We start from the raw sequence: 26,679 nt of genomic DNA on the forward strand, positions 1-26,679 counted from the left end.
GGCAGTTTGTTCCTTCGAGACGTCCTTGGAGGACTGCCCCTTGCTCCTGTTAGATAGAAGGCCCCTGAGGCTAGTCCTTGGCTTCAAATCCATTCCTTCTTCTTCAGTCTCCTCGCTGATATCAGCTTGTGCGATGACTAAACCAGTATCAGGAGCCGCTGAGGCACGGTCTAAATCGGCGTCGGAGTCTGAGAGCTCTACTACTCTGGCCGACACCTCTCCTTCCTCGGTAAATTGGAACTGGTCTATTTGTTCCTCTAAGGATGAATGCGAAGAACCAGCCTCCTCCTCCGGGATAACCACTGTGGGAAAGGCACGTTGGGGAGGCAGCTGAATAGGAGGTAAGTTTGTTGCAGCGAGGAACCCTGGTATGGATACGTCAATACGTGCCAATCTTGGACTGCCAGCCCTTATAGCTTGGCCGGCGTCTACCAAGGATCGAGTGAGGGGAACGTAGTCCAAAATCAAAGGAGCCGACTGTAGTTGTCCGTCCTCACTTACGAAAATCTCAGATCTCAGGAGGTAATTTAGAGTCGGGACGTTGACCAAGCTCAGCCGAGGGGATGTTCGCTCCTTGTTTGCAAAGGCCGTTAAAGGGTTTACGTTAGTCCGAGGAGGCATGTAACCAAACCAACAAGTTTAAAATAAAAAGAAAAGGGGGGGGGGGAGGGGAGCTTAAAACTAAGGTCCTCCCCACGGAATCTAGTTCTATGACACCCCACCTGGCGTTCCCGCCCTAGTCGGACAGTGAAGGCCGTCATGCCATGGTCCGGAGACGATCAAGTGGTCGTCCTTCAAGCCTTTGCTGGACTTGGGAAGGCAGGATATCAACCTCACTTCGTCAGTCCTGGACTTTAGGTAGTATGAGTCGTCGAGCTTATGGCATTCATAAAGATGAACCACATCGTGCCATGAAAGGCCGAGGTTCATCTGGTCGTTTAAGGCGTCGGCGCACCCCAGGATCCGGAACAGGTTCGCGGTGCACTGGTGGGGGGCCAATCTATGACCACGTAGGTAGTCCCTAGTTATTCTCCTCATTGGGATCGTCATTCCTCCTTCCAGGAAGGCTATCATTGGAATTGCGACTTCCCCTGTTCTCCTCTTGAACAAAATGTCCTCCTGGTGGCAATACTCTAAACCTACCTCTGGTGGAATACGATACTTCGCCCTGAAGCCCGCCATACCGGCCGGAGAGTCTACCATTTTTTCAAGCCTACCCATCCCCTCTAATCCTAGACAACGTGAAGGCAGTTTGTCTAATGAAGAATAACGAAGAAGAAGCACGCACTTACGGGTAAGAAACTCGACGGAATCTTCAAGAGAATGGCGGCGAAGGTAAGAACGGGCTGAAGGAGAAGGCTCTGAGATGTTCTGAATACTGGAGAGTTCGTCAAAAGTGAGGAATGAACGCCTTCAAAACCTTATATACTTGGAGGGAGTTGGACAGACATACTCCCGTCTAGAGCAAATGAAACGTTGTCCACCATTGATCCGGTCTCCAACCATTAGATTGAAAGAGTGTAAAACTCCAAAAAGCTGCAATTACTTTCCCCCGGGTCATTAAACGCCTTCAGCATTAATGAGGCGCGTGAGGGCACGCCCCCACACGTGTGAAGCAGGAATCCACAACGAACTGTCCAGTAGGCATCAAAATCTCACCTTTCCTCCTCGGACCAAGAAGAAAGAGCCGGAATTTTGAGGGGCTATTGTGGGGGTAAAATTCGCCAGTCAACGTTGGGCCATGGTACTCGTACGAAGCCCAACCATAATAGGAAGCGAAGACACGGGCAGAGGACCCCCCAGCCCAATCATGTTGGGCCGGGCTTGCTTAAGGGGCGTCCAAGGAGGAGTACCTCCTCGGACGCACCAAACGGGAGTCCGATTCACACCCTTTACATGATGAAAGGTCATCCAAAATCAAGGGAAAATGCAAGACGTTCAGGGGGCAACCACAACTGCCGCATTAAATGCAAGGAAGCTACTTTTCCAGCCGCATTAATGTGGAGAGGACAGGAGAACAGTATTATCTTGGCCAGTGCAACTCACAGAAAAGAAGGAGGATGTCCTATGGGACAGACACTCAAGTAGAGGCCCAGATGATTAACAAGTGTAGGGTCATTATCGTTCGAAGGATGCTATATAAGAGAAGAAAATCCCCATGACCAGGGGATCGAAAGGAAGAGAGAAGAAAGTAAGAAAAAGAGAAAAAGAGAAAGGAGTTCTGTAAACAAAGCATAAGATACAGCCCCACGAACTGTTATCCCAGGAAGCTTAATGGAATATCCCCACGTTCAAATGGTTGCATGACTTACTTATAACTACGTTTACTCTGTCAAGACCTAGTTCTGTGACCTACTCTCTATAAATTCATTGTTGAGGGTCTTTTGGGTCAGAATCGCTTGCCTGCTGGGCCTGGGCCCCAAAAACAGCCCTTACACTAATAATTTTAATGTACTTATGGTGTGCGAAAGGAGGAAAGCACTGCATTATACTTAAACTAAGCCATCTATCGTAAGCACATGCAATTTTGTTATATATATATATATATATATATTAATTTGGTTAAGTGTCATAATTTTATTTTTCTTTTTTTAAGTTTTGGATAAATTTGTTTTGAAATTGTAGTTTAGTAGAAAAATGTTCTATTTTGTAGACATTTTAAGTGGAGTTGGAGATATATTTTTACCAAGTTTTTTTTAAGTTTTTTTTCCTTTTAAACCTAAGATTAATTTATGAGTATTTTTAAACTACATAAAAGTCCAATGCAGAGAAGGAAATCCTATTATAAATAATATAGATAAGTGGATTATCAAATAGTATTTTGTTATATATTTACAAAATGATGAGAAGTAAATTGCTTTAAATAATGTTAGTGTTGAGGAAGTGCTTGGCCATTTAATAACACATGCAATTTTCCCAACCTCGATGGCACCTTCCTTAATAAATCCATCAAGGGCTTGTTGGTAAGTTTTGGGATTTGTTTGAACATCTCCGTTTGTACATTCCCTGGAAAATGGAAGTATAACTTCATTTTATCATATATGCTAATGAATAATGAAGATATAAAGCTTATTAGAATCATTTGGCGAGCAATAATCCATTTTTAATAACTAATCATCTAATAATCCTTTTTTTAAACTAAGCTAATGATATGTGACAAATTTCAAGAAGTTTCTCTTTTCTTTTCTTTTTTCAGGGTAAGCCGACTAAGCCTATTTTTAGTTAAGGGTGTTTGGTGGAGATGACAATCAATTGGAGGAATTAAGTGGGCAAGGGAGAGGGGAACAACAATTGCAAAGGAATAGGGGGATGCATGATTGTCGAGGAGATAAACCATTGGAACCTCGCAAAAAACTGTTTTTTTGATCTAACGTCATTGACAATTTGTTGGCATTTTTCTATAATCAATCTATATGCAACTCGCATTGCACCCTTCTCACGCCAACTGCAAAATGGACCTTAATAGCTTTGCCTCATTATCCCACACTACAATTGATTCTGATACCACTTGTTGGGAAGATAACACGTTCAAGGGAATATAATTGAGGAGTTAATAAAATACCATTTAACCCAAAAAACTTAAACATATGAGTTTGGATCCAGTAATCTCCTTTACTTTTTCTCTAACCAATATTAATGGGTATAACAACTATGAGAGAGAGAGGTTTGGATGGAGATGCGATAGTGCTATAGGGATATGATTATATGCAACCAATAAGAATTATCCATGTGTAAGGATAAGATAATATGTGATGAATAGGAACCACATGTAAGGCAAATTTAGTAAAAGGCATAGGATAAGATTTGTACTTATTGTTACGTCATTTTTATTTTAAAAAACAGTAAAATTATACATATTTGTTATTGGTGTGACATCAAATTTTTTTTTTTTTTTGATAAGGACGTCGATTTTTTTTTTTAATTAAATAGCAAGAGGTGTTATAGTCATATCTAATTTTAAATGATATCTATAATGATATGATATTAGATGAAATTTTAGATTTATGATATTTTATTTATATAAAAAAAAAAAGGTTAAAACCAACCGTGTTCATTGCGACAAATTAGGATTCAAAAGGGTAGGGTTGAGCGGTCTTTTGAACAACCTCGTCTATGGATTTTTCCATTCATTATTATAAGAGAAATGTTATATTCATAATATTTTCACAATATTCTCATAATAAATTTTAAATAATAGGTTATTATTGATTGTTATAAGTGGGAAAAAAATAATTTTAATTATGGATTTAAATTAGAATTGTGGGAGGAACGAATCTACCCCAAGAAGGAATTGCCTGCTTTGGGTTCAGGTGTGACCCTCACGGATTTGCTCAATCCCACATCGGAGAGAGACGCCTCCCACCCATGCCTTATAAGCACTTGGCCTAAGGAATGGTGTACCATAGTGTGTGTGAGTAACTTACTACTTATGATTTGTTGTGAAAATATTATGGTTGTAAACTTGTAGCACTTCTCTTATTATGTGTGTGTTTGGGTTGGCGTTTGCTGCGTTGCGTTTCAGTTTCTACGTTTTCTCCTTTTTTTTTTCTTTTTTTTTTCACGCGTTTTCCCCCTCACAAGCGGCTACTGTTCATGTACTGTACATGAACAGTAGCCGCAACATTTGACCAGTTTTACATGAACAGTGCATCCGTGCACTGTTCACGGACCCACAAATTTCATTTTTTATCAATTTTTCATTAAAAATGTGTCCCACGGTACTATTCACACATTTAAAAATTATTTTGCTATAGTGTTTTCAGTTTCAGCAAAATAAGTTCTATCCAAACACACCCTATATACACTAAGTTTAAATAAAATATTATATACGCGTTGCAATTAATAATGTAAGAAGCAAAGTAATTTTATATAAGCTTTGCAATGCACACGGTTGGTTTTAACATATCCCACTTCTAAAACAGCCGCTCAGTTTTAATCCTAAAATTGTTGGGGTCTACTATAATTAATCTACAATAGACTAAATAGAAATAGAATCAATCACATGTTTTTTTTTTAATCATATTATTCTATTTATCCAAAATAATATATACTTTTAGTTATTTTCTATAATGATGTTTAACCACTATTAATATTGTCTTTTGATCTTTTTCTACACTTTTTCTTTCTCCTCCACGTATCTACTCCCACTTCTAGAAATAAGACGAAAAATGCAGGGCAACAAAAATGCACATGATAAGTGTGGCCCATTAGAGACTCCAAATAATAGAGTTAACTTCAAACTATCATATAATTGTCTAGAGTAATGGTCCAATATCTATACTATTTCAGTATTTCATTTATAAGAATATCCATACCACTGTTAAGAGAATTGACCTCTTGGTGCCCAATTTTTTAAATGGTCCAAAATAACTACACATTAATTTTTTCTTTTATAAAAACCACTTTAAATTATAGATTAACATATTTCAAATTATAGATTAACACATTAACATATTTCAAATTCTTAAATTTTAGATCACGTTTATAATTCAATGCACACTAAAAGTTAGTTAATAGTATCTTCTCACATTTTACTCTTTTTGCGCGTGTTGGAGGCTTTTTTATTTTCATTTTATTTTAGAGAAATTGTTTTTCCTAAAAATGAAATAAATAATGAATAATAAAAATAAAATTTGGAAAAGTACTTAATTTCCACTGCTGTATTAGTGGGATTGTAACCTTAAGGGGTAATTATGTGGGTGTGTGCGGTTGTTAGTGAGAGTAGAATTTGATGGATAGTTTCAAATTTTCGTGTCCATCTTTATAATTGCTAAATAACTTTCAATGTGTATTAGGTTGTTTTTGGAAGTACAAAAACTAGACGCCAAAGAGTTTTATTGTCTTAATAATAGTATAGATAATTTTCTATACTTTTCTGATTTAAAAAAGAAAGAAAGAAAAATTGTTTATAACTGCTTACACTTTTCTGATAGAAAACGAATCCTTTGTCCTTGACTAATTGAACAGCTGTGTTGTGGTATTAATTGAACAAAAGAAATAAAAACAAAGGAGGATTGGAAAAGATGAGTATGAGACAAAAGACGATGACTCCAAGGAATGGATTTTTCCTTGGCTAATTAAAGTGGAGAGCTAAGTTCTTTCTTGGTGTTACAGCCTTACAGGTCGGTGGCTGTACACAAGTGGGCGATGGAGACCTAACATTTGCAATATTAAGAAAGGTAGAATTGAGTGCCTAACTATTAGCCTGTAAGACAAGGGTGTAGCCAGGATTTGTTACTTAGGGGACAGATTTTTAATACAAAAAATACAAGTGTGTGTATATATATATATATATATATATATACATACATGTATTGTTTAACATTGAAAGAACTTGTTTTTAACTCACTCAACTTGTGACCTAAAGAGTGTTTGAGAGATTGTTTGAAATTACAAAAATTCTTTCCAATAAGATTCCTTGGAGTGTATAAACACTTCATTTTGTATCTCTTATGACTTGAGCCCTCGTTCAGTCGTTCCCCAATGACGATACCACTAGAAAGATTTAGGGCTGATCTAAGGTCTAGCCAAAAGAACTCTTTAGTTGAAAGATGTTTTGGAAAAGAAAAACCTTGCATGAATCCTAAGCATGCATACATAGCCTCGAGCATGAATACATAGCCTTGCGCATGCGTGCACTTTAGGGTTTTAGAAAGTCATGTAAGGAAAGTTTTTGATGGAAAATGTGGTAGAGCTAATCCCACATCACTTAGGAAGACCCCTACCCCTACCCCTCCTCTTTGAACACTATGAAAGGCCTCATGGTCCTTTTTCCAAAACACACTAAATCCACTCCAAAAAAAGTAATTTAAGAGAGGTTTTTTACTTCAAAAAACATCCTAAAGTAAAGTTTCTTGGCTAGGATCTATTTTGGTTCTTATCCCTCTAGTCAAACTTACCAACTCATTGGGTATTTTGTTTTGTAAATTGACCGAGGGGAATGGTCAAAATCAAGCCTCAAGAGCTCGTGCTTGAGGTAAGGGTCTAACCTAATTTCTTTTATTTTATTGTTTTTTTTTTCTTGTTTCCATTGTTTTGATTATCCTCTATATAGTTTAGGTTTATTGCTTTGTAGATTAGAAGCATGCTAGGACAAGAACATGCATATGCATGCTTCTACATGTGCATGCATGTTTAACTGAGAAACCTAGAATTGTTTGTTCTTTTACTTTCTTTTTATTTTATTAGTTTAAATGCATGTTTTAGGTCTGTATAGTTTAGTTTATGTTTTTTTAGGTTAGTATGTAGTAGCATAACACATTTTACATGCTTTGATTATTAGATTAAGAACTAGGGTTAATATACTTGTGTGAACAATTGAACATACGTTTGAACATGGACATACATTAATGTATAGGTGTTGTGGTGTTGTGAAACAGTGAGATAAGTGAATGTAAGTCATGCATTATGACATGGACATGCATATATGCAATGAATGTGATGTGCTTGATGAACATATGATGCCTTGTTATGTGCAATGCTTGGATGATGAACATGATTGATACTCCATGCCTACGGCCCTTGAATGTTGTAATGATATGCTTGCTGCCCTTATGCTACATGATGCCATTTAATATCTTATTCCATGAGATAAAGAATGAAATGGCTAGACGAAGGGTAGGAGGTGTACCATGCGTAGATGAATGTTAGATTATGATTGTGGATGAGATGATGATATGTCTATTTAGATGAATTTTAGGACATGATGAGATACATACGTCAACGTTGATAATGATGCAACGAGTTGATATGTCTATAAAATGCCATATGATATGCTATTGTAGATAAATGCTAGGTTGTTCACTAGATGCATGTTTAAAAAAATTATTAGAAAATTAAATATTGCACCAAAAAAAAAAAAAAAAAAAAAATTGTACCATGGCCAACATGGACATGTCGTTTGTTAGTTTGATACATGAATGATTAAACGGTTAAAGTAAAAAAACAAAAATCACTTTCATGGTCATTGTGCTTCTTTCTCTTTTGTCCTAGAAATCAGTGGCAGCGCCAAAGAGCTCCCACAGAAACAAAGGCAACAATAGGACCCACACCCAATTCTAGAAACGACAGGTCGCAATGGAAGAAAAGAAAGACAATCCAGTCCCTTAATAATGAGAAACACTGTGGAGAGGAATTTAGAACTCTTTTAAGTTCAAGAAAGTTTGGCTTTTAGATTTACTCTTGTATGTGAGCCTTTCACCCTCTATTTGTAACAATAATTGGTTTATATAGAGAAAAATATTGGTTAAATAAAGTATCACATCAAGTGAATTTATTGTTTAAACAATTTCCAGCCAAGTGAATTAATTTTTGGTTAATTAAACACTCAGAGATAGCAAAATTGTAGCAACTTCAAATGATCACATCTCACTCATTTCAAATTTGAATTGAGTCCAATTTTTGTCAATTTTAAACCCTCAAATATTTATTTTACAATGAAACAACAAGTTTCACTCGTAAATTATTTATATATAAGATAAAATATATAAGTAAAAGATCACCAACTCATCATTTTTGAACAAATCCAACCTTTGTCGTCTTTGAGTAGCTTCTAGCCCAGACTCAACCCTAAAACAGTTTAATTAATACAACCTAATTTTGATATGTTCTACACCAGGGTTCACCAACACATTTATGAACCCTAACAGTGATATAATTGTTGGAACAAAAGTGGACCACATATTAAATAATTGAAAAGTAAAAACAAGTTGGGCTTTTGCTCAACATAGAAACATGCTATTAACTTTTTATTAGGTAAAAGCAGATAATCAAAAGAAACATAGTTGAAACTACAAAGGCAAAGGAACCAACTTAGCTAGAGCCTATGTAGACTTATGAAATGTAGATAAAAATGAAATTAATTATGTCTGCTAATATCAGGAAGTGGTTTGCCTTCAAGGAAGTGCTTGATCAAAGAAAATGCTCTCGCGGGCTGGTAGCTCGGCACTTGATGTCCTGCTTCTCTTACTGTCGCAAATGTTAGGTCTCCCTCATACACTTGTGTATAGCCACCAACCTGTGAAAACAACAAAAAAAGTTATCTTCACTGTTGAATCAAGGATGTTAGAATATTTTGAGCTTTTTGAAGCAAAAACATGTAGTGAAATTTTCAAGATAAACAGAACTATGCAATACCTGATCTTTAGTGAGGAACCAAGGATGCCATGCAGTCTTTATAGGAAGCTTCATTTTGTTTATAGAGTATTTTGTTGATGTAACAGGAACCCTTCCATCAATATCACCACTGAATTTCATCCAATAAAGACTCATTTGAGATTTGTATATATACTTTGATTATCATATATTGATTAGAATATATAAGGATGCCAAGATATGATCCACAAGTCTTAAACAAGAGGTAAAAAGTCAGTGAAATAATCAATAACTTCTTTGCATTTCACATGTTAACGTGTGGTAAGCACTGAGACATCCTAGAAATTAAGGGTAACTCTTCAAAACTCGTGATTTTGAAGTTAAGATGACCTGTATTTGGGATTTGATTACCTCTATATATTGTAGTTTGTGGTCCGTAACTATTTTATAACCAATTAAACCCCAAGTAATAGTAATTAAGACCTATCAGTTTCAAATTTTTTTTTTTTTATCTGAAATAAAAATTCTACTGTAACCTACTCTAAATTTATATGTGTGAAGTTTCATCTAAAAACTTAAATCTCGATCTTTGCTCCCTCCTTTAGAAGGAGCTAGATAATGAAAGATTTAAATTTTTTCCATTAATGCAGAGTATTGATCTCAGCAAAGATGAACTATGTAATTATTTATAAATCAATTAGCAATAATAACAATAATGCTAAATTACAAATTACAATGATCTAACTTTGGCCCGTTTTCACTTCAGTTCTTCAAGTTTTTTTTTCTCCAAACATTTAACATTAATTTGTTTTTCATTTGGTCATTTTGTCTAATTCCATCAAACATCATCATCAGTTTCAATAATTTTTTCGCTTTCCAATACGACTTCATTTTGGTGGACATAAAGAATGACAAAATTGAAAATACAAGTTAAATGTCTTTAAAAAAAAAAAAAGAGTATTGAATCGGAAACATGTCTAAATTAATTAGAGAGAGTAACAACAACAAAAAATAAAGGTTAATTCCTAATTGTGTCAATATAGAACAACGAAAGATATGACAATAATACTTTTACCTGAAAATCCACACTCGAAGGCCATTGGCCATGAGCTCCTGCAAATGGGGAATGATGGTTGATGGACTATCAACCCATTTTTGTATGACATTACTACATGGTTCCCAGTCATGTGTGAGTCTAGTAACATTGGCATGTAGGGCTTCTTGAACTTCAGGCCTATTCATATAAGCATATACATAGTACTCGCTGCATGGATCAAATTTAAATATCTGCACCACAAAATAACAGAACAATGTAAATTACATTTTTAGGAGCAAAAAGTCATAATATGATATATTATAAATGACATCTCTTTTAAATAATGAGTGTGTTAAAAATGCATTTTTAAAACTCAAAACATTGTTATGCAATTTCAACTCTCATAACTTTTTATAAATGTTCATTTTAAACCCAAAGCGCCGTTTCACAAACTTATACAAACACACCCAATGTTTTTAGACTAATGCAACATGAATGATGCGTGCAACAACTTCTAAAGCTAAAAGCACATTTGTTTGTTAAAAATTTAAGCACCATTGGATCTTAATTAGAAGCATGTATGCAATGAAGGAAATTAAAAAAAAAAAAAAAAAATTACAAAACTTTTTAAGAACTTGGATTCCTTAATTTCCTAACCACTTGCATAGTTTCCCTCTTGTTCTGTTCTTTCTCGTTTCAAACTCACTAGAACAATTTATCATCTTACAGATGTTTTCTTGGGCTGAGCTGTGAGATTGGAAGAGGAGCACAAGGGAGCATAAATGTTATAGATATTGATGTAGGAAATATCCTTCGACGCTGCTTCACTGGCCGCAATGCACTCATGAGACTGAGTGGAGGCATTGGATGAGAAGTTGCAATATTTTTGTAATTGATACACATCTCGGTCTGAAACGATTGCATGGGTCTCAAGGTAATCAAGCATTCCTTGCGTATCTGTTTCATCGTTGATCACTGCATTTCCAATCTGCATTATGAAAACGAAAACATTAAAAAGATATTTGTTTTGTAATTCTATAATTACGATGGAAGGAAGATTTGAACTTTAAATACATGTTTCTATCTATTAGAAATGTCAAAGATGTTAACCAGTTAAGCTTCAAAATAATTCTAGGCTAACCAATAAACTAATTTTAAAATTATAATACTTACTATATACAAGCAGTTTTAGAATTATGTCACTTGCTCTACAACCATTTCAAACTTGAGCCTCTTGAACCGAGAACCCTACCTTTACCTTCATCTCCTTGTTGCTTCACCATTATTACTTTTCTTTTTTCAAATTAATTTTTAATCTTTTTTTTTTTTAAACAATTCAATAGTTGGGAGAATTTGAATCATGGATACTTCTGTGTAAATTAAACACCAGTCGCCCACATATTTTGACCTTTAATTTGTATAATAAAATCATCTATAATTTTCATTTGATAGTATTTATATCTTATAACTTTTTTAAGAAATTTCTTTTACAAATGGTAAAAGCTGTAACTTAAGAAATCATGGAGTCAAAATGATTTAAATCTCTTATCTCTACACGTGTAATGAGAATATCCTTATTCCTATGATTAGTCAGTCTAGCATATCAACATTTTACTTTTTTTTTAAAAAAGATATCAATATTCTCTTATTTTATTATTAAAAACCTTATAACTTAACTAATTGGTACATTCTAAATGTTTGGTGTTTCTAATGAAAACATTTTAGGTTCAGATCTCTTCTACCTTATTGTAACTATTGAATTATCAACAACCCAAAAAATAATAATAATAATAATAAAATACTCATTATATCTATATGTGTGAATATATCTGCAGTCCGCTGTATTTTACAAATTGGTTTAAAAAACAATTTGGGGTTTAAACATCTCAATGATCTTGAATAGTGAATATCAGATTTTAAAATTGAAAAAAGAAACTTACGAACCAAACAAAATTTATGAACTGTTTTTTGTTTATATAAACTTCTACCAAACAGATTTTCAATAACTAATTGTACTCTAGAATGTCAATTCACCTTGTAAATCATTTTAAAGTTTATAAGTCATGTGATCACCAAAACGAAGTATGTTGTTAATTACAGTCTAATGTCCTAATTAAGGATGTCTTCCTTCACCATCATGATAATTTTTGAGAATGGAAAGACTAACAAGTAGTGTAACATCTTCAGTAAATTCTTCATTTCGAAAAGCTTAAAGATATATAAACACTTGTAGTGTGACATCTACTCATAGACTATTATCTAATTTACAATTGTATGTGTGTGTTTTGAGAGAGAGAGAGAGAGATACAATGATTCCTTTGAGGTTGATAATGGTCTTGTTAGCTTTCTTATTATGGAAGAGAATGGTATGAGCAAGTTGAGGAACATAATGCCCGGCATAGCTTTCCCCAGCAACATAAAAATCACGATTCTTGTACTCAGGAAATCTTTTCAGCCAATTCAACAAAAACACATAATTATCTCCTGCAGTTCTTCTATCCCCATTCGTACTATAATCCAATGTTGTGTTGGAATATGAAAAACCTACCCCGGCAGGAGATTCAAGGAACAAAACATTTGCGGCTGATCGAAAAGAAATTCAAATAAATAAACATCGAAAATCTGTTTTTGGAAAATAATGAGAATTACATTATTAAATTTTGGAAAAAAAATAATAACCATAAAATAAATGTTATGAGATATATAGCTATACCATTATTCCATGAAAATTTGTTGTCGTATAGTGTTTTGCCATCACTGTGCACACGAAATGGTCCGAGCTCTTGCATTGCTCCATAAGCAAGAGATGAACAACCAGGACCTATGGAGAAATTAAGCAAGAAAAATAATCATCAAATAAGACCATATTATAACTAGGTGGCAGATACTTAAGATGTAGATCACATTTCTTCTCTGTTGACAAATATAATATCGAGTTATAGTATTTAAATTTTGCACTTTTATTTTCTATTTAAATGGTATATATGCCAGTGCCTTTAACATCAAAATATAAATGCTAGAGTAATTAATAATACCTGTTAGGTTCTAAAAGTTTAGAACAATTGGCAAACCGTGAGCACAAATTTGTCTAAATATAGATTCCTAAGTCAATAGGAATATTAGACAATGCTCAAGGTACTGCAAGTTAGAATACAAAAAAAAGGGAAATTGCAGGTTCAGAAATTCGAAACATGCCAAGTTCAACCAATCGAGAAGAAGACTCGACAGATTGAGACACGGATCTACAAACTTTAATTTCGGCCCAACAGCTCATTAAGCCTGTTAAGTGATTAAGGTTTCAGATTTAATTCTTTTAGTATTTAAAGAAAACCCTAAAGCACGTTTTATTATAACTTTAGAGGCGCTCTTTTGAGATCTTAAAGGTACTATGCCTTCCTATTTCAAAGTCACTACCAAAATTCCATCTACACATTATTAGAACCAGTAGATCTAAAGTCGCTACTACAAGATCATACATAGCTAATGATTTAAAGTTTTGAATGGGATCTCAGAGTCACAAATGTGGATGTTTGTTTGCGACAAATTCAAATAGAAGAATTTGTGGATTCAGAGCTGCACATGATTGTGTGAGTAAGTATTACAAGAGATAGCTTTAGATTTAGGGAAAAATCTATTGTAAAACTTTCATTCTATTAGAGTGAATTTGTTGCCTTGATGATAGATTAGGTTAAATTCTCCCTAGATTTTTTACCATGAAACTATTGGTTTCATTACTTTTCCTAGGTCATCATATTACTTGCCTTCTTTACTTGTCTGCACTAAGTAATATGATTGTATGTGTTTAACCTAAATCTAAATAATAAACATAAGTATCAACTTGGTTAAGTAATAAGGTTAAACAATCCAAGTATACACACACACACATATATATATATATATATATATATAGGTATAGTTTTAAGTATTAGTTATAGGCTTCTTTAGGAACAATTGACTATAGTTCAAAGTAAAAGCTTTTTGGGGGTAGCAATGCTTTTTATGCAACCGCGGCTCCAAGATTTTTATTCTTAGGGGTCAATAAAAAGATGAATCTTGAGTAAGAGATGAGTTTTGTGGTCTACATGATTTTATTCAAATTTTTCCATAGTACTAAGAAGATAATAAAAGATAAATTATAAGTTCATTTGGTATATTGTTTCTTCATATAATGAACATATTAATTATGATTGCTAAGATTAAATCTTGGAAATAATCTATAGTTTTTAAGTAGAATACAATTGTTTACCCTTTGCATGATGATCACTTTATACGTACAAGTTCTTTTTGGGATGGGGGACAAGGGCCAAGGTTCAAGTTTTTAGGAGAGATGTTCACACACATATACACTTAGATTAAGTTAGAGTGAGATTTCCATATCATATTAAAAAAATAAAAATGCTAAAAATATATTAATTATTGTTGTTAAGTGAAATTTAAATATTTCTCAAAAAAAGTGAACTTTAATTATTATTAATTAGAATATTTTTATCAATTAGTTTTTGTCTTTACTCTATCCAATTCCTTTATTTAACAATTGAACCCAACTTTGACAATGAACTACTGGTTTTATAATTCTATTAAGAAATTTTTTGTTGTGTTAACATTTCTTTTTGTCTTTACTCAATCACTCCTTTGTCCCACAACCCTTGGCTAATTTTTTATTTTATTTTATTTTTAGAATCATCTATTATCTAATTGTTTAATTGTCTTTTAAAGTTAACACTCACTAAATACTAATTGACCCATGCCCAAATCCCCATTTAATAAATAACAAATTAAAAAAAATTAAAATCAACCACTCCATTCACATATTTGATCAAAAGTATAAATTAATTGTAACTTTATTTAACAATTCAACTCAACTTCGAAAACTATTGGTCTTTGTAATTCTATCAAGAAAATTTTGTTGTGTTAACTTTTGCTTTTGTCTTCTCTCAATCACTCCCCTATCCCATGCCCCTTATCTTATTATTATTATTATTATTTTAATTTTAAGAATCATCCATTGTTTAATTTTTTAATTGTCTTTTATTGTTAACATTTAATGACTACTAATTGACTGACTAGTCCATGCCTCAATCCCCTTTTAACAAATAACAAAATAAAAATATATTCAAATTTAGCCACTCCACACACAGATTCAATCAAAAGTATAAATTAATTGTAACTTTATTAAACAATTCAACTCAACTTTGACAACTATTGGTTTTTGTAATTCTATTAAGAAAAATTTTTGTTGTGTTAACATTTCTTTTTATCTTTAAATCAATCTAGGCCTATTTGTTATTTACTGGCACCGACTGAAACCGGTTTGACCGCACCGATCCGCCCCTCTCAAGGCTCTGCCGAAGGTTTCCGGCACGGTGGTCGACGGCATTTCTTCAATATCGATGTTGGACCGATGCAGCCATTGGCGCTGAGATGTGCACACCACCGAGAACCGAACCGCACTGAGTATGTTTAATATCTATATAATTTTTTAAAAAAATATATATATGGCGTGTTGAGTAGTGAGCACGTCGTGCTCTTAGTTTCTCAGTTTAAACAGAGCACGCCGTGCTCTGTTCTCTCAGTTTCTTCTTTTTTTTCTTTGATGAGGACTCTTTTCTCACCCTCGTGCGAAGTCAAAAAAAAAAAAAAAAAAAAAACCATTAGTGTGCCTATCATCAATAAATAAAAAGTGTTAGCGTGTGTCAGTCCTAAAGTCTGAATAGTTGTCTTGCATTTAAAAAAAAAGAAAAAAAGAAAAACAATGCTGTTTGGTTAATGTTAAAGACTTAAAGTCACTGTGTGTAAGAATTTTTTTCTTTCTTATTTACTCTCAGCCACACACGTAGCCAGTACCTTGAGACTGCGTTGTCTAACCTGTCTCTTTCTCTCTTTTTTAGACTTTTGCTCTCATACTCAACTCACTCAATCACTTAGCTCAGTCACCTACTCACCTTCATTTTCTTCCAAACCCTAATCCCGCCAAACAAATATTAAAGTTTCCCTCTCAATCTCAGATTCTTAGGCTCCCACCTAACCATTTTTCTCTAATCTTTTGCCCTCAGTCAGTCTCCTTCTCATCTCCGTTCTCCACCGTGGCTCTGCCACTATGTAGTTCTGTTTTTGGTAACCCTAACCCCTAATTTTTTTGGTTTTATTTTGAGTTCACTAAATGTTTCTTGTTGATTCTAATTTTTGTTTTTATTGGGTTATTTTCTTGTAATTTCAGGGGTAATTTAAGAGATTCAGCTTCAACCTAGTAAAGGACTAAATCTCAAAGGCTTAAAGAGTTCCTGGGCATTTTCTCATACTATTTAAAATATTATTTTGAGTTCACTAATGTTTGATTTTTTTTTCTATGCTGTTTGATTATGTTTTAAGGGTTATTTTCTCTTGTTATGGTTGAGACTTGATACTTTATAATTGTGTGTTTGATTTGGAATGTTGTCACAGGTTTAGATTTATTAATATGTGTTAATGTGTTTAATAAACACATATTTAATTTGACAGGTTGAGAGTTAAGTCATATTATAGTTGAGACTTGATACTCTATAATTGTGTATTTGATTTGGAATGTTGTGAGTCTTGTGATAGGTTGAGATTTGTGTTCTTGTGGTTGAAACTTGATAAAGAAAGGCTCAGTTAAAAAGAAGTCAAAATGGGATCATAATGCTATTTTTTAAAGGCCAAAGGCCCAAAACTTAGAATAGTAATTTTTAAAAGTCCAACCCATATAACCGAATGAACCGCACCTACTGGCCCAACCCATATAACCTAATTATATAATTGTCATTTACTGTTAACATTTACTAACTACTAATTAACTTACTGGCCCATACTCCAATCCTCACTTAACAAATAACAAATTAAAAACACATTCAAATTTAGCCACTCAACTTGTTGATCCGATCAAAAGTATAAATTAGTTGTAATGTTATTCAACAAGTCAACTCAACTTTGACAACTATTGGCCTTTGAAATTATATTAAGAAATTTTTTGTTGTGTTAACATTTGTTTTTGTCTTCGCTCAATGACTCCCTTGTCCTATGTCCCTTGTCTATTTTTTTTATTAAATTTTTTTAAGAATCATCCATTGTTTAATTGTTTAATTCTCTTTTAGTGTTAACATTTCATAACTGTTGATTGACTGATTTCTCCATGCCCTAATCTTCACCTAACAAATAACAAATTAAAAACACATTCAAATTTAGCCACTCCACTCTCAGATTCAATCAATAGTATAAATTAATTGTAACTTTATTTAACAATTCAACTCAACTTTGACAACTACTGGTCTTTGTAATTCTATTAAGAAAATTTTTGTTGTGTTAACTTTTGTTTTCGTCTTCACTAATCACTCCCCTATCCCACGCCCCTTGTCTAATTTTTTTTTTCCTTAGAATCATTCATTTTCTAATTTTTTAATTGTTTTTTAGTGTTAACGTATTCTAACTACTAATTAACTAACTGTCCCATTCCCTAATCCCCACTTAACAAATAACAAACTAAAAACACATTCAAATTCAACCACTCCACTCACAGATTCGATCAAAAGTATAAATTAATTGTAACTTTATTTAACAATTCAGCTTAACTTTGACAACTCTTAGTCTTTGTAATTTTGTTAAGAAAATTTTTGTTGTGTTAACATTTGTTTTTGTCTTCACTCAATCACTCCCTTGTCCTATGCCCCTTGTCTAATTTTTATTATTAGTTTTTTTAGAATCATCCCTTATCTAATTGTTTAATTGTTTTTTAATGTTAATATTTACTAACTACTGATTGACTGACTAGCCTATACCTCAATCTCCACTTAACAAATAACAAATAAAAAATACATTCAAATTCAGCCAATCTACATGCAGATTCGATCAGAAACTTTATTTGCAAGATTAAATTGTTAAAGGGATCATATTTAAGTTTATTTAAGTTGGTTTTGAACTAAAAAAAAAAATTAAAAAAAAAAAAAAGAAGAAGAAGATTTAGGGACTCAAGACGTTCATTTTTTTTTTAATTTATTTATTTAAGGGCAGCGTTAGCTTTGGTCTAAGGGTTCAACCCCCTAGACACCCCCTAGACCAAAGCTATCGCGGCCTTGTTTATGTGAGGATGGGCAAAAAAACTAGTTAAAAATAAAATTTATACTTTCTTTTTTCTTTGTTTCCTTATCGGTTATCCCTCCCTGTCTATCTCTAAAACTTAAAGGGAAACAAATTAATAAAAAGAAAAGGCACTAAACACATAAACAAAGAACAAAACGAAAAAGAAAAAGAAAAAGGTATTTATACATGTGTTTCCTCTCTATTATAGTGGCATTAACTGGAGACTGAGATAGGATCAAGTATAGTACTGAATACCTCCATTAAGCCAAAGAAGAAGAGGCAATGAATCCTTAGAATGTTGAGCTTCAACAAAATAATAGTAAAGTGCACGACAGTTGATTTATCCACTGTGACATAGCCACCATATTGAGAGAAATTCACTTGGGTTTGTCCAGGCAATCTCTCAATCCTATCTTTCTCCATCAACCCCTCCTGAGGATGAACATTAGTTTCATTGAAATTGACAATTGCCTCACAAAAACTCGTGTCGAAGCCAGAACTTTTCTTCAATGTGAAATTGTGAAGATAGGCTAGAGTTTTTTCTTGCATTTTTTCATGAGTTTGAGACACAAAGCATGAAAGAATGAGCAAGGATAGAAGAGTCCAACAAAAAGGTTAACTTTCCATTGTGTTTGTTTCTCTCCACTTAGACACGTACGAGACACAAATATAAGGAAGAGATTAAAGGAAAAAGATATGTTCAGTTTCAGCCAAGTGTTAAAACTCAATATAAATATATATTAACTACTAATATGAGCAAGGTTGTCAAAATCGGGATCCTACGTAGGATCGTGGGAGGTAGGTAGGATCGTGAATCGTAGGATCGAATCGTGGATCGTAAGATCCTACCTATTTTCAGATTTTAAGCAAAAATCCTATTGATAGTGACTTTGTATGTTATATAATCACTTAAAATATGAATCCATCCATTAAAAAAAAAAATTTGCATCATAAAATGTAATTTGCACGCACTACATTGTTCTTATGTTATTCTAATGAAACAAAATATATTTAACTTTTGACATAATGTATCTAAAAAGTTCAGTACATGTTTAATTAGCAACTAAGTACCAAAATATTATCTACACATATGGAAAATGTTTTCCAAATTCTAAGTTCCAAATCCAAAATAAGTTAGGCTAGTTAGCATATAAAAACTAGCTAACTACAAATTTACAATATGTAATTTAAAAAGAGAATTCTCAATCTAAGTTAAACTAGCTAATTACAAATATGAAATCCAAAAGAGAATTCACATTCTAAAGTTCTTCTAATCTAGTCACTATCATTGTCATATCTCATTTCATCATCTATGTCCTTCCTAGTATCAACATCCATGGCGTAATCATCATAATCATCTAAATACTTAAGAAAGCTTGAAAGCAGCGATGGCTCACCATTGAGAGGGTTGAGAGGTGCTGGGTTTTTGACAGGGGACTGTGGAGGCGCGGGACAGAGCTGTTGCGTGCTGGAGCTTTTAACAGAGGATTGAGGAGGCGCGGGACTAAGGTGCTGGCGCTGAATGCTTCTAAATGTTTCTAAATACTTAAGAAAGCTTGAAAGCAGCGATGGCTCACCATTGAGAGGGTTGAGAGGTGCTGGGTTTTTGACAAGGGACTGTGGAGGCGTGGACAGAGCTGCTGCGTGCTGGAGCTTAGTGTTTCTAAAATATTTAGGTTTTGTTTTTGAAAACTTAACTTAAGTAGTATAGGTTTTTTTGAGATTTTATTTTGGGAGAGGGGTAAATTTGGGACTTCAATTCATTGGGTTTATGGGTTTTGGACCTTTAGGTGGATCGGGGATTATTTTACTGGACTTATCCAAATGACCCAAATGAATCCCACTTAAAAAAAAAAAAAAAAAATGCCAAATGGTAGGATCGGAAGGATCGGTAGGATCCCATACGATCCTACGATCCTATACGATCCCACACGATCCTACAAACGATCCTAACATTTTTGCGATCCTGCTACGATTTTAATCTTTTTGGTGAGGTGGGATCGTAAAATCGTGCGATTTTATGATCCGGATCGCGATTTTGACAACCTTGAATATGAGAATGAAAAAAAAAAATTAAATCAAAATTTATAATTAGTAACTTAATATTTGCCATCTGGAAGGTTGACAAACAACATAAATTCATTGATTTGTCCACAACTTTTTAGTGGGTAGACTGTAGACTTTCACTTACTTTTTGAACCATGGGGTATAGCTAGGCAATGAAATAAAAGAGTTGTTGACGTTGACAAAAAGGAGAGGAGAAAAATAATGCAGCGACGAAGAAGAAATTGAAGGCGTTTTAAGACGTTTTCGGTACCAGTTTAGTAATCGGTACGAATTTTTCTGGCCGAACTGGCTGGTATGATATGAATTTCACTTTCTTACTATAAATACTATAATATCAAAAAAAAAAAAAAGGTGGCAGTGGGTTCCAGTTAGCTCAATTGGTAAAATTTCTGATCGTTGTATAAGAGATCTGAAGTTCAATCTCCGCTTACACCTAAAATTGATTGGTGTCTTAGTCTGATAATAAAGAGTAATCATCAGGAGCGGACACCATAAGTTGAAACTCTCTCTCAAAAAAAAAAAAAAAAAAAAAAGGTGGCAGATACTATAGATGTAGATAACATTTCTACTTTGTTAACAAATATAATATCGAGTTATATTATTTATTTGGTTAAAATGCAAAATTTATTTTTAAGTTTCTTTAGAATTTATTTTAGTCCTGTATTTTCTTTTATTACAGTCCTTTAAGTTTTAGATTTATTTAATTAGACATTCCTGACAACTTTTGTTAAATTTTTTTTGAAAATAAAAAATTAGAAAATATTTTCCAATCATTAATTGAACTTTTTTAATTTAAAAATATTGAAGAAAATTTTAAAAATTGAAAAATTAACAATAACATATATCAAAAGTTGATGAAAAAGCCTTGATTTAATAAATTTAGAGGACTAAAATGAATTTTAGTGATGCATAAATGGTAGGTTTTGCATTTTAACCTATTTATTTTTTACATTTTTATTTTCAATTTAAATGGTAAGCAAGTTACTTTAACATTAAAATACAAATACTATAGTAAATTAATAATTCCATAACAAGACTTCTTCTTCTTTTTTTATGTATTATATGTATGTAGTTTTTTTTTTTTTTTTTTTTGAGAGAGAGAGAAATTTAACTTATGGTGTCTGTTTTTAATGATAGTTATTTATCATTAGATCAAAACACCAATTGACATTTAAGTGTTAGTTATCATGGTTTTGAAACCCGAACCGAGTCGTACGGTCCGACCAGATTAACTGAAAACCATTCATTAAAGTGGTTCTTTTAACCTTAATAACCGGCTATTACAAGAAATTCTGTGAATCGTGAGAACCGCCATTGAACCTCCTGGGTTTGAAAACCTTAAGCAGTTCTCACAGGTCAGATCGTTTGAGTTTTCTTTTTCTTTTTTGTTACTTATAGCCATTGTTGAAGCTTCAAGCCTTCAACTTCAACCACCCACCGTGAGACTATCAAACTTAAGATCACATGCCATCTTCGTTCCTCTCTCTCTCTCTCTCTCTCTCTCTCTCTCTCTCTCTCTCTCTCTGCGTTTTGTGGATGCTATGTATTTGCATTCTTGCCTCTAGAGCCTTCTTCTTCAGTTCTTTGTAGACGATGTACTACCTTGCTTTACTCTCAACCACAAAAGGCTTGCTTTATTGTTACTAGGGGTGGCAAAGTAAGCCCAAACCCATTTGTCCACCCAATTATTAATTGGGTTAAATAGGCATCAACCCAATTAGATCCAATGATTATTGGGTTTTAACTAAAAACCCCTTGAACCCCATTTAACCCAAAAACAATATATCAACCCAGCCCTTCACCCGCCCCCCACCCCCCCCCCCCCGGGAAAAAAAATCAAAGTAGATGGACCAGGGCGATTTCTCGTGGCTCACCGAGTCGATGGCCGATTTCGTCCAAGCCAAGACCAAGCTCGTCGTCGACCCGATTCACCGGCCTCCATTCCTCTCCACCAGGCAATTGGGCTTCATCATGGTCGCGACCCCGATTTGGATCCCCTTCGCGATCAAGAAGATCGTGAAAGGCGGGACCTTACTTCACAATTTGAAGCACTGGCTCGCCGGCTCGGTTTTCGTCTACTTCTTTAGCGTTTTCGACGTGATGCACAACATAATTCAGAAAATGACGATGTTTTTGGCTGATCAGAATGATCCGAACAAGTTGGTCTTCTTTTACCAAGGGTCCGGGATGCAGCTCGGGGTCGAAGGGTTTTGGGATTTTTTTTATTTTTTTTATGGTTAAGGGATTTTTAGTCTAGGTTTGGTTAAAGGCCTTAACAAACTAATTATGGGTTTGGATTTTTCTAGGTTAAACTCCACGAAGAATTTTTTTGGTTGCTGTGTTTGGCAACCAAGAAAATGCAAGAAAAACTCGGAAATTTTTTAAACTCCTGATCATTTTCAATTTTTTTTTGTTTTATTTCTCTAATATGGAATTTTTTTTGTTAGTTTCTAATTTCTCAAATTCGTTCCTATTATGGTATTTTGGTCATTTTTGAAAATTTTAGAGTATTTTGGTCATTTTTACTTTAGTGGCATTTTGGTAATTTTGATAATTGGGTGAGTTGGGGTTTACTCATAATAATTGAGTTGGTTTGAATTTGGGTTGAAAGTAATTAGTTAAATGGGTTTTAATGGATAAATGAGTTTTATATACCCAACTCAATTATGTCCACCCCAAACCCCTCATTTGACACTCCTAATTGTTACCCACTTATGCTTGCTGTCAAGCACTCCCTAAATTTGTTGGGAACTTGATTTTTATTAAACCCATTTTTTATTGGCGGACAAACCAATGTCTACCCACCTACTCTTGTATTTTTTTTTCTTTAAAATTCACAAATGGTTAACTATTCAAACGGGCATAAAAGGGAAAATATTAGATTGTATTATGATTAGAATTTAATATTTTTTATTTGCATAATTACATTTGCTTAGAATTTAATATTTTTATTTACATTATAAAACTTATGACATAGAAGAATTATTTGAAATATAGTTCTTTATATTTATTTGGATTATTTTAGTTAATTTTTCAATTTTTACTAATTTAATATATTTATTTATCTTTTGAATAATTACTAAATTAATTATAACATCATCACAGTTCGAAACCTCTCTCTTTTTTGGTGCTTTGAAGAATTCGGGTTTAAAAACCATGTTAGTTATAGGCTTTTTTAGGAACAATTGACTATAGTTCAAAGTACAAGTTTCTTGGGGGATAGCAATGCTTTTTATGAGGAAGGGCAACACACCAGTAAAAAATAAAATATATACTTTCATTTTTTTTTTCCTTATCAGTCATCCCTCCCTTTCTATCTCTAAAAATTAAAAGGAAACAAATTAATAAAAAGAAAAGGCACTAAAAACAGAAAGAAAGAACAAAACGAAAAACAAAAAGAAAAAAAGTAATTACTTCAGACAAAATAACATGCATATACATGTGTAGAACTGAATACCTCCATTAAGCCAAAGAAGAAGAGGAAATGAATCCTTAGAATGTTGAGCTTCAACAAAATAATAATAAAGTGCGCGACCTGCTGATTTATCCACTGTGACATAGCCACCATATTGAGAGAAATTCACTTGGGTTTGTCCAGGCAATCTCTCAATCCTATCTTTCTCCTTCAACCCCTCCTGAGGGTGAACACTAGTTTCATTGAAATTGTCAATTGCCTCAAAAAAACTCGTGTCGAAGCCAAAACTTTTCTTCAATGTGGAATTGTGAAGATAGACTAGATTTTGTGATCCTTGCATTTTTTCATGAGTTTGAGACACACAGAATGAAAGAATGAGCAAGGATAGAAGAATCCAACAAAAAGGTTTACTTTCCATTGTGTTTGTTTCTCTCCACTTATACACGAGACACAAATATGAAAGGAAGAGATGAAAGGAAAAAGATAATGGCTTTGGATCTTTTTTAAGCTATAGTTGCTTATATGATTCCAAATGTGTACGTTTCAACTTTTAGGATGAGCTAAAACTATCATTCTCATTCTAGATGTTAGTCATTAGTCAAAGATGACTTGGAAGAAAAAACAAAAACTAAAAGGTTAGTTGAATATGTTTTATTATAATGTACTACCAATAATGGTATAATATACTAATACTAATATTATAATTAATCGTGGGTAAGAATTTTCTACTATCCTTTTATGAAGAGTATAAAAGGATAATTAGGGTTCAAATTAGATATAAATTAAAGAATATATTTATTTAATACAATTGAAATAGAAAAAAATAAATAGAAAATTTTAGAAAAATAAAAATAAGTTTAATTATGGGTGAAAGCACATCATGTGCGACCAAGTTTTATCACAACCAAAAAATTTAGATTTTTTAAATAATAAATTTTCTTTTAAAATTCTTAAAACTTCTGTAATAATTTCATTTAGAATAAAATATACTTATTAGTAATTTTAATAAAAATTACGTGAAATGTTGCAAGCATAAATTAATTTTCTTTTAATAAAAGCTATGGCATAATATTAAATTATTTAAATTAAATAAAAATTATTTTTAAACCTTAAAAAAATTAAAACTAGAATCTTAATCGAAACAATATTTTTTTGACTTCATGAAACTTTGACAATATATTTCACTTAGAGCAAATTGTGCTAATAATTTGATATGGTCAAATGGTGCATGCATAAATTAATTAAAATCATATTTAAATTGAATTAAATATTTCAATAATATAATTAAAAATGAACAATAAAATAAATAGAAATATCAAAGAAAAAAAATACTTCTAGTTACGTGACAAAAGTATACATTGTGTAATATCATTATCAATATAAAAATAATAAGAGAGAAGGCATGGGCTTAGCTGCTGCACGGGCTTTGGAGTTTGTTGCTGAGTTAGGAATTACACATGCTGTTTTGGAAGGTGATACCTGATGTTGATTCAAGTCCTGAAAAATGGTTGTGTTGATCTGTATCCCTGTGGTTTGCTTTTGGATAATGTTCGGTATAAGTCTAATTTTTTTACTCAATTGCATTACTCTCGGTAAGGTAGCTCATTGTTTGGCTCAATTCGTTGTTAATGTGTTAGGTTTTTTAGTTTGGATGAAGGATGTTCCACCCCAATATTTTTCTGTACTCCAAGCTAATTTAACCGATGTTTCTTAATTTTTAAATACATTGTCTTTTTCTTTAAAAAAAAATGAAAATAATAATAAATTATCCATATAAATAAATAACCATAAAATAAAGAAAAAGAATTCTTCTAAAATTTCTTTGAAATTTTTAATAATTTAGTTGTAATCGAAGTATTACTTCAAATTTCTCGAAACTTTGGCTGAAAATTTTAACTTAGAGCAAACTATGTTATTTTAATATAGTATATATGTGTATCATTTATATTAAGTCACATCATGCAAGTATGACATATATATAAAACCTAACTTTTATTGTATGTATATATACATATATATGATAGATAATTAAATTAATTTAAATATAAATAATGAAAATTTTTAGATATAATATATATGTGTGTATTTAACTTCATTAAACTTTAATAATAGGTTTCTATTTAGAGAAGTTATGCTAATAATTTTAATGTACTTATAGCGTGTGAAATGAGGATAATAATTTTTTATCATCAAATTAAGATCCCAATCGGTTTTTGGTGTAGGCAGGGATTGAATTCCAGATTTTTTATTCAACCATCTGAAACTTTACAAGTTAAACTAACTAGAATCCACTGCAATTTTGTTAAATAATATAAGTGGATCACATACATGGTCATTTAATAACACATGCAATTTTCCCAACCTCAATGGCACCTTCCTTAAATTTTGGAATTTGTTTGAACATTCCTCCGTTAATTTGAACATTCCCTTAAAAATGGAAGTACAACTTCATTTTCCCAACCTCGATGGCACCTTCCTTAAATTTTGGAATTTGTTTGAACATTCCTCCGTTAATTTGAACATTCCCTTAAAAATGGAAGTACAACTTCATTTTCCCAACCTCGATGGCACCTTCCTTAAATTTTGGAATTTGTTTGAACGTTCCTCCGTTAATTTGTACGTTCCCTTAAAAATGGAAGTACAGCTTATTTTATCATGCTAATGAATAATGATGATATAAAGGTAGAAAATGGTAAATTCCTTTTCCTTTTATTTATTTATTTTTTTGAGATAAACAGTATAATCCTTTTATTTTATTAACTAAGCTAATGATATATGACACATTTCAAGAGGTTTCTTTCTCTTTTTCTTTCTTTTTCTTTTTTTTCCTTATGGGTAAGCGGACTAAATCATTAAACCCTATTTTCAGTTAAGGGTGTTTGGTGGAGATTACAATCAATTGGCAAACAATTAGGCTGTGTTTGGTTGCTGTAAAACGTTTTCCGGAAAATACATATTTTCCGGAAATGCTAATTTC

At 32.8% G+C, this 26,679-nt stretch overlaps 1 protein-coding gene across 7 annotated transcripts in view; it reads right to left on the bottom strand.

Annotated features, from left to right (window-relative positions):
• Positions 1-8,690: 8,690 nt before the first annotated feature.
• Positions 8,691-26,679, bottom strand: part of LOC126723810 (serine carboxypeptidase-like 40) — a 46,440-nt gene continuing 28,451 nt past the window's right edge. Inside the window, exons 1-8 of one of the 7 annotated variants that reach the window (XM_050427615.1) lie at positions 23,745-23,890; positions 18,476-18,652; positions 12,843-12,950; positions 12,438-12,712; positions 10,857-11,117; positions 10,169-10,380; positions 9,136-9,244; positions 8,691-9,016 (exon numbers count right to left, since the gene is read on the bottom strand). In XM_050427615.1, the coding sequence (XP_050283572.1) occupies positions 8,858-9,016; positions 9,136-9,244; positions 10,169-10,380; positions 10,857-11,117; positions 12,438-12,712; positions 12,843-12,918 (1,092 nt within the window). In that variant the 5' untranslated portion in view covers positions 12,919-12,950; positions 18,476-18,652; positions 23,745-23,890 and the 3' untranslated portion in view covers positions 8,691-8,857. Of the gene's footprint in view, positions 9,017-9,135; positions 9,245-10,168; positions 10,381-10,856; positions 11,118-12,437; positions 12,713-12,842; positions 12,951-18,475; positions 18,866-23,744; positions 24,203-26,679 lie in introns of those variants that run through there. The other 6 variants (XM_050427612.1, XM_050427609.1, XM_050427614.1 and 3 more) reach the window with 6 other exon arrangements.

The sequence above is a fragment of the Quercus robur genome, chromosome 4, assembly GCF_932294415.1.
Source record: "Quercus robur chromosome 4, dhQueRobu3.1, whole genome shotgun sequence".
In the NCBI taxonomy this organism is placed as follows: domain Eukaryota; kingdom Viridiplantae; phylum Streptophyta; class Magnoliopsida; order Fagales; family Fagaceae; genus Quercus; species Quercus robur.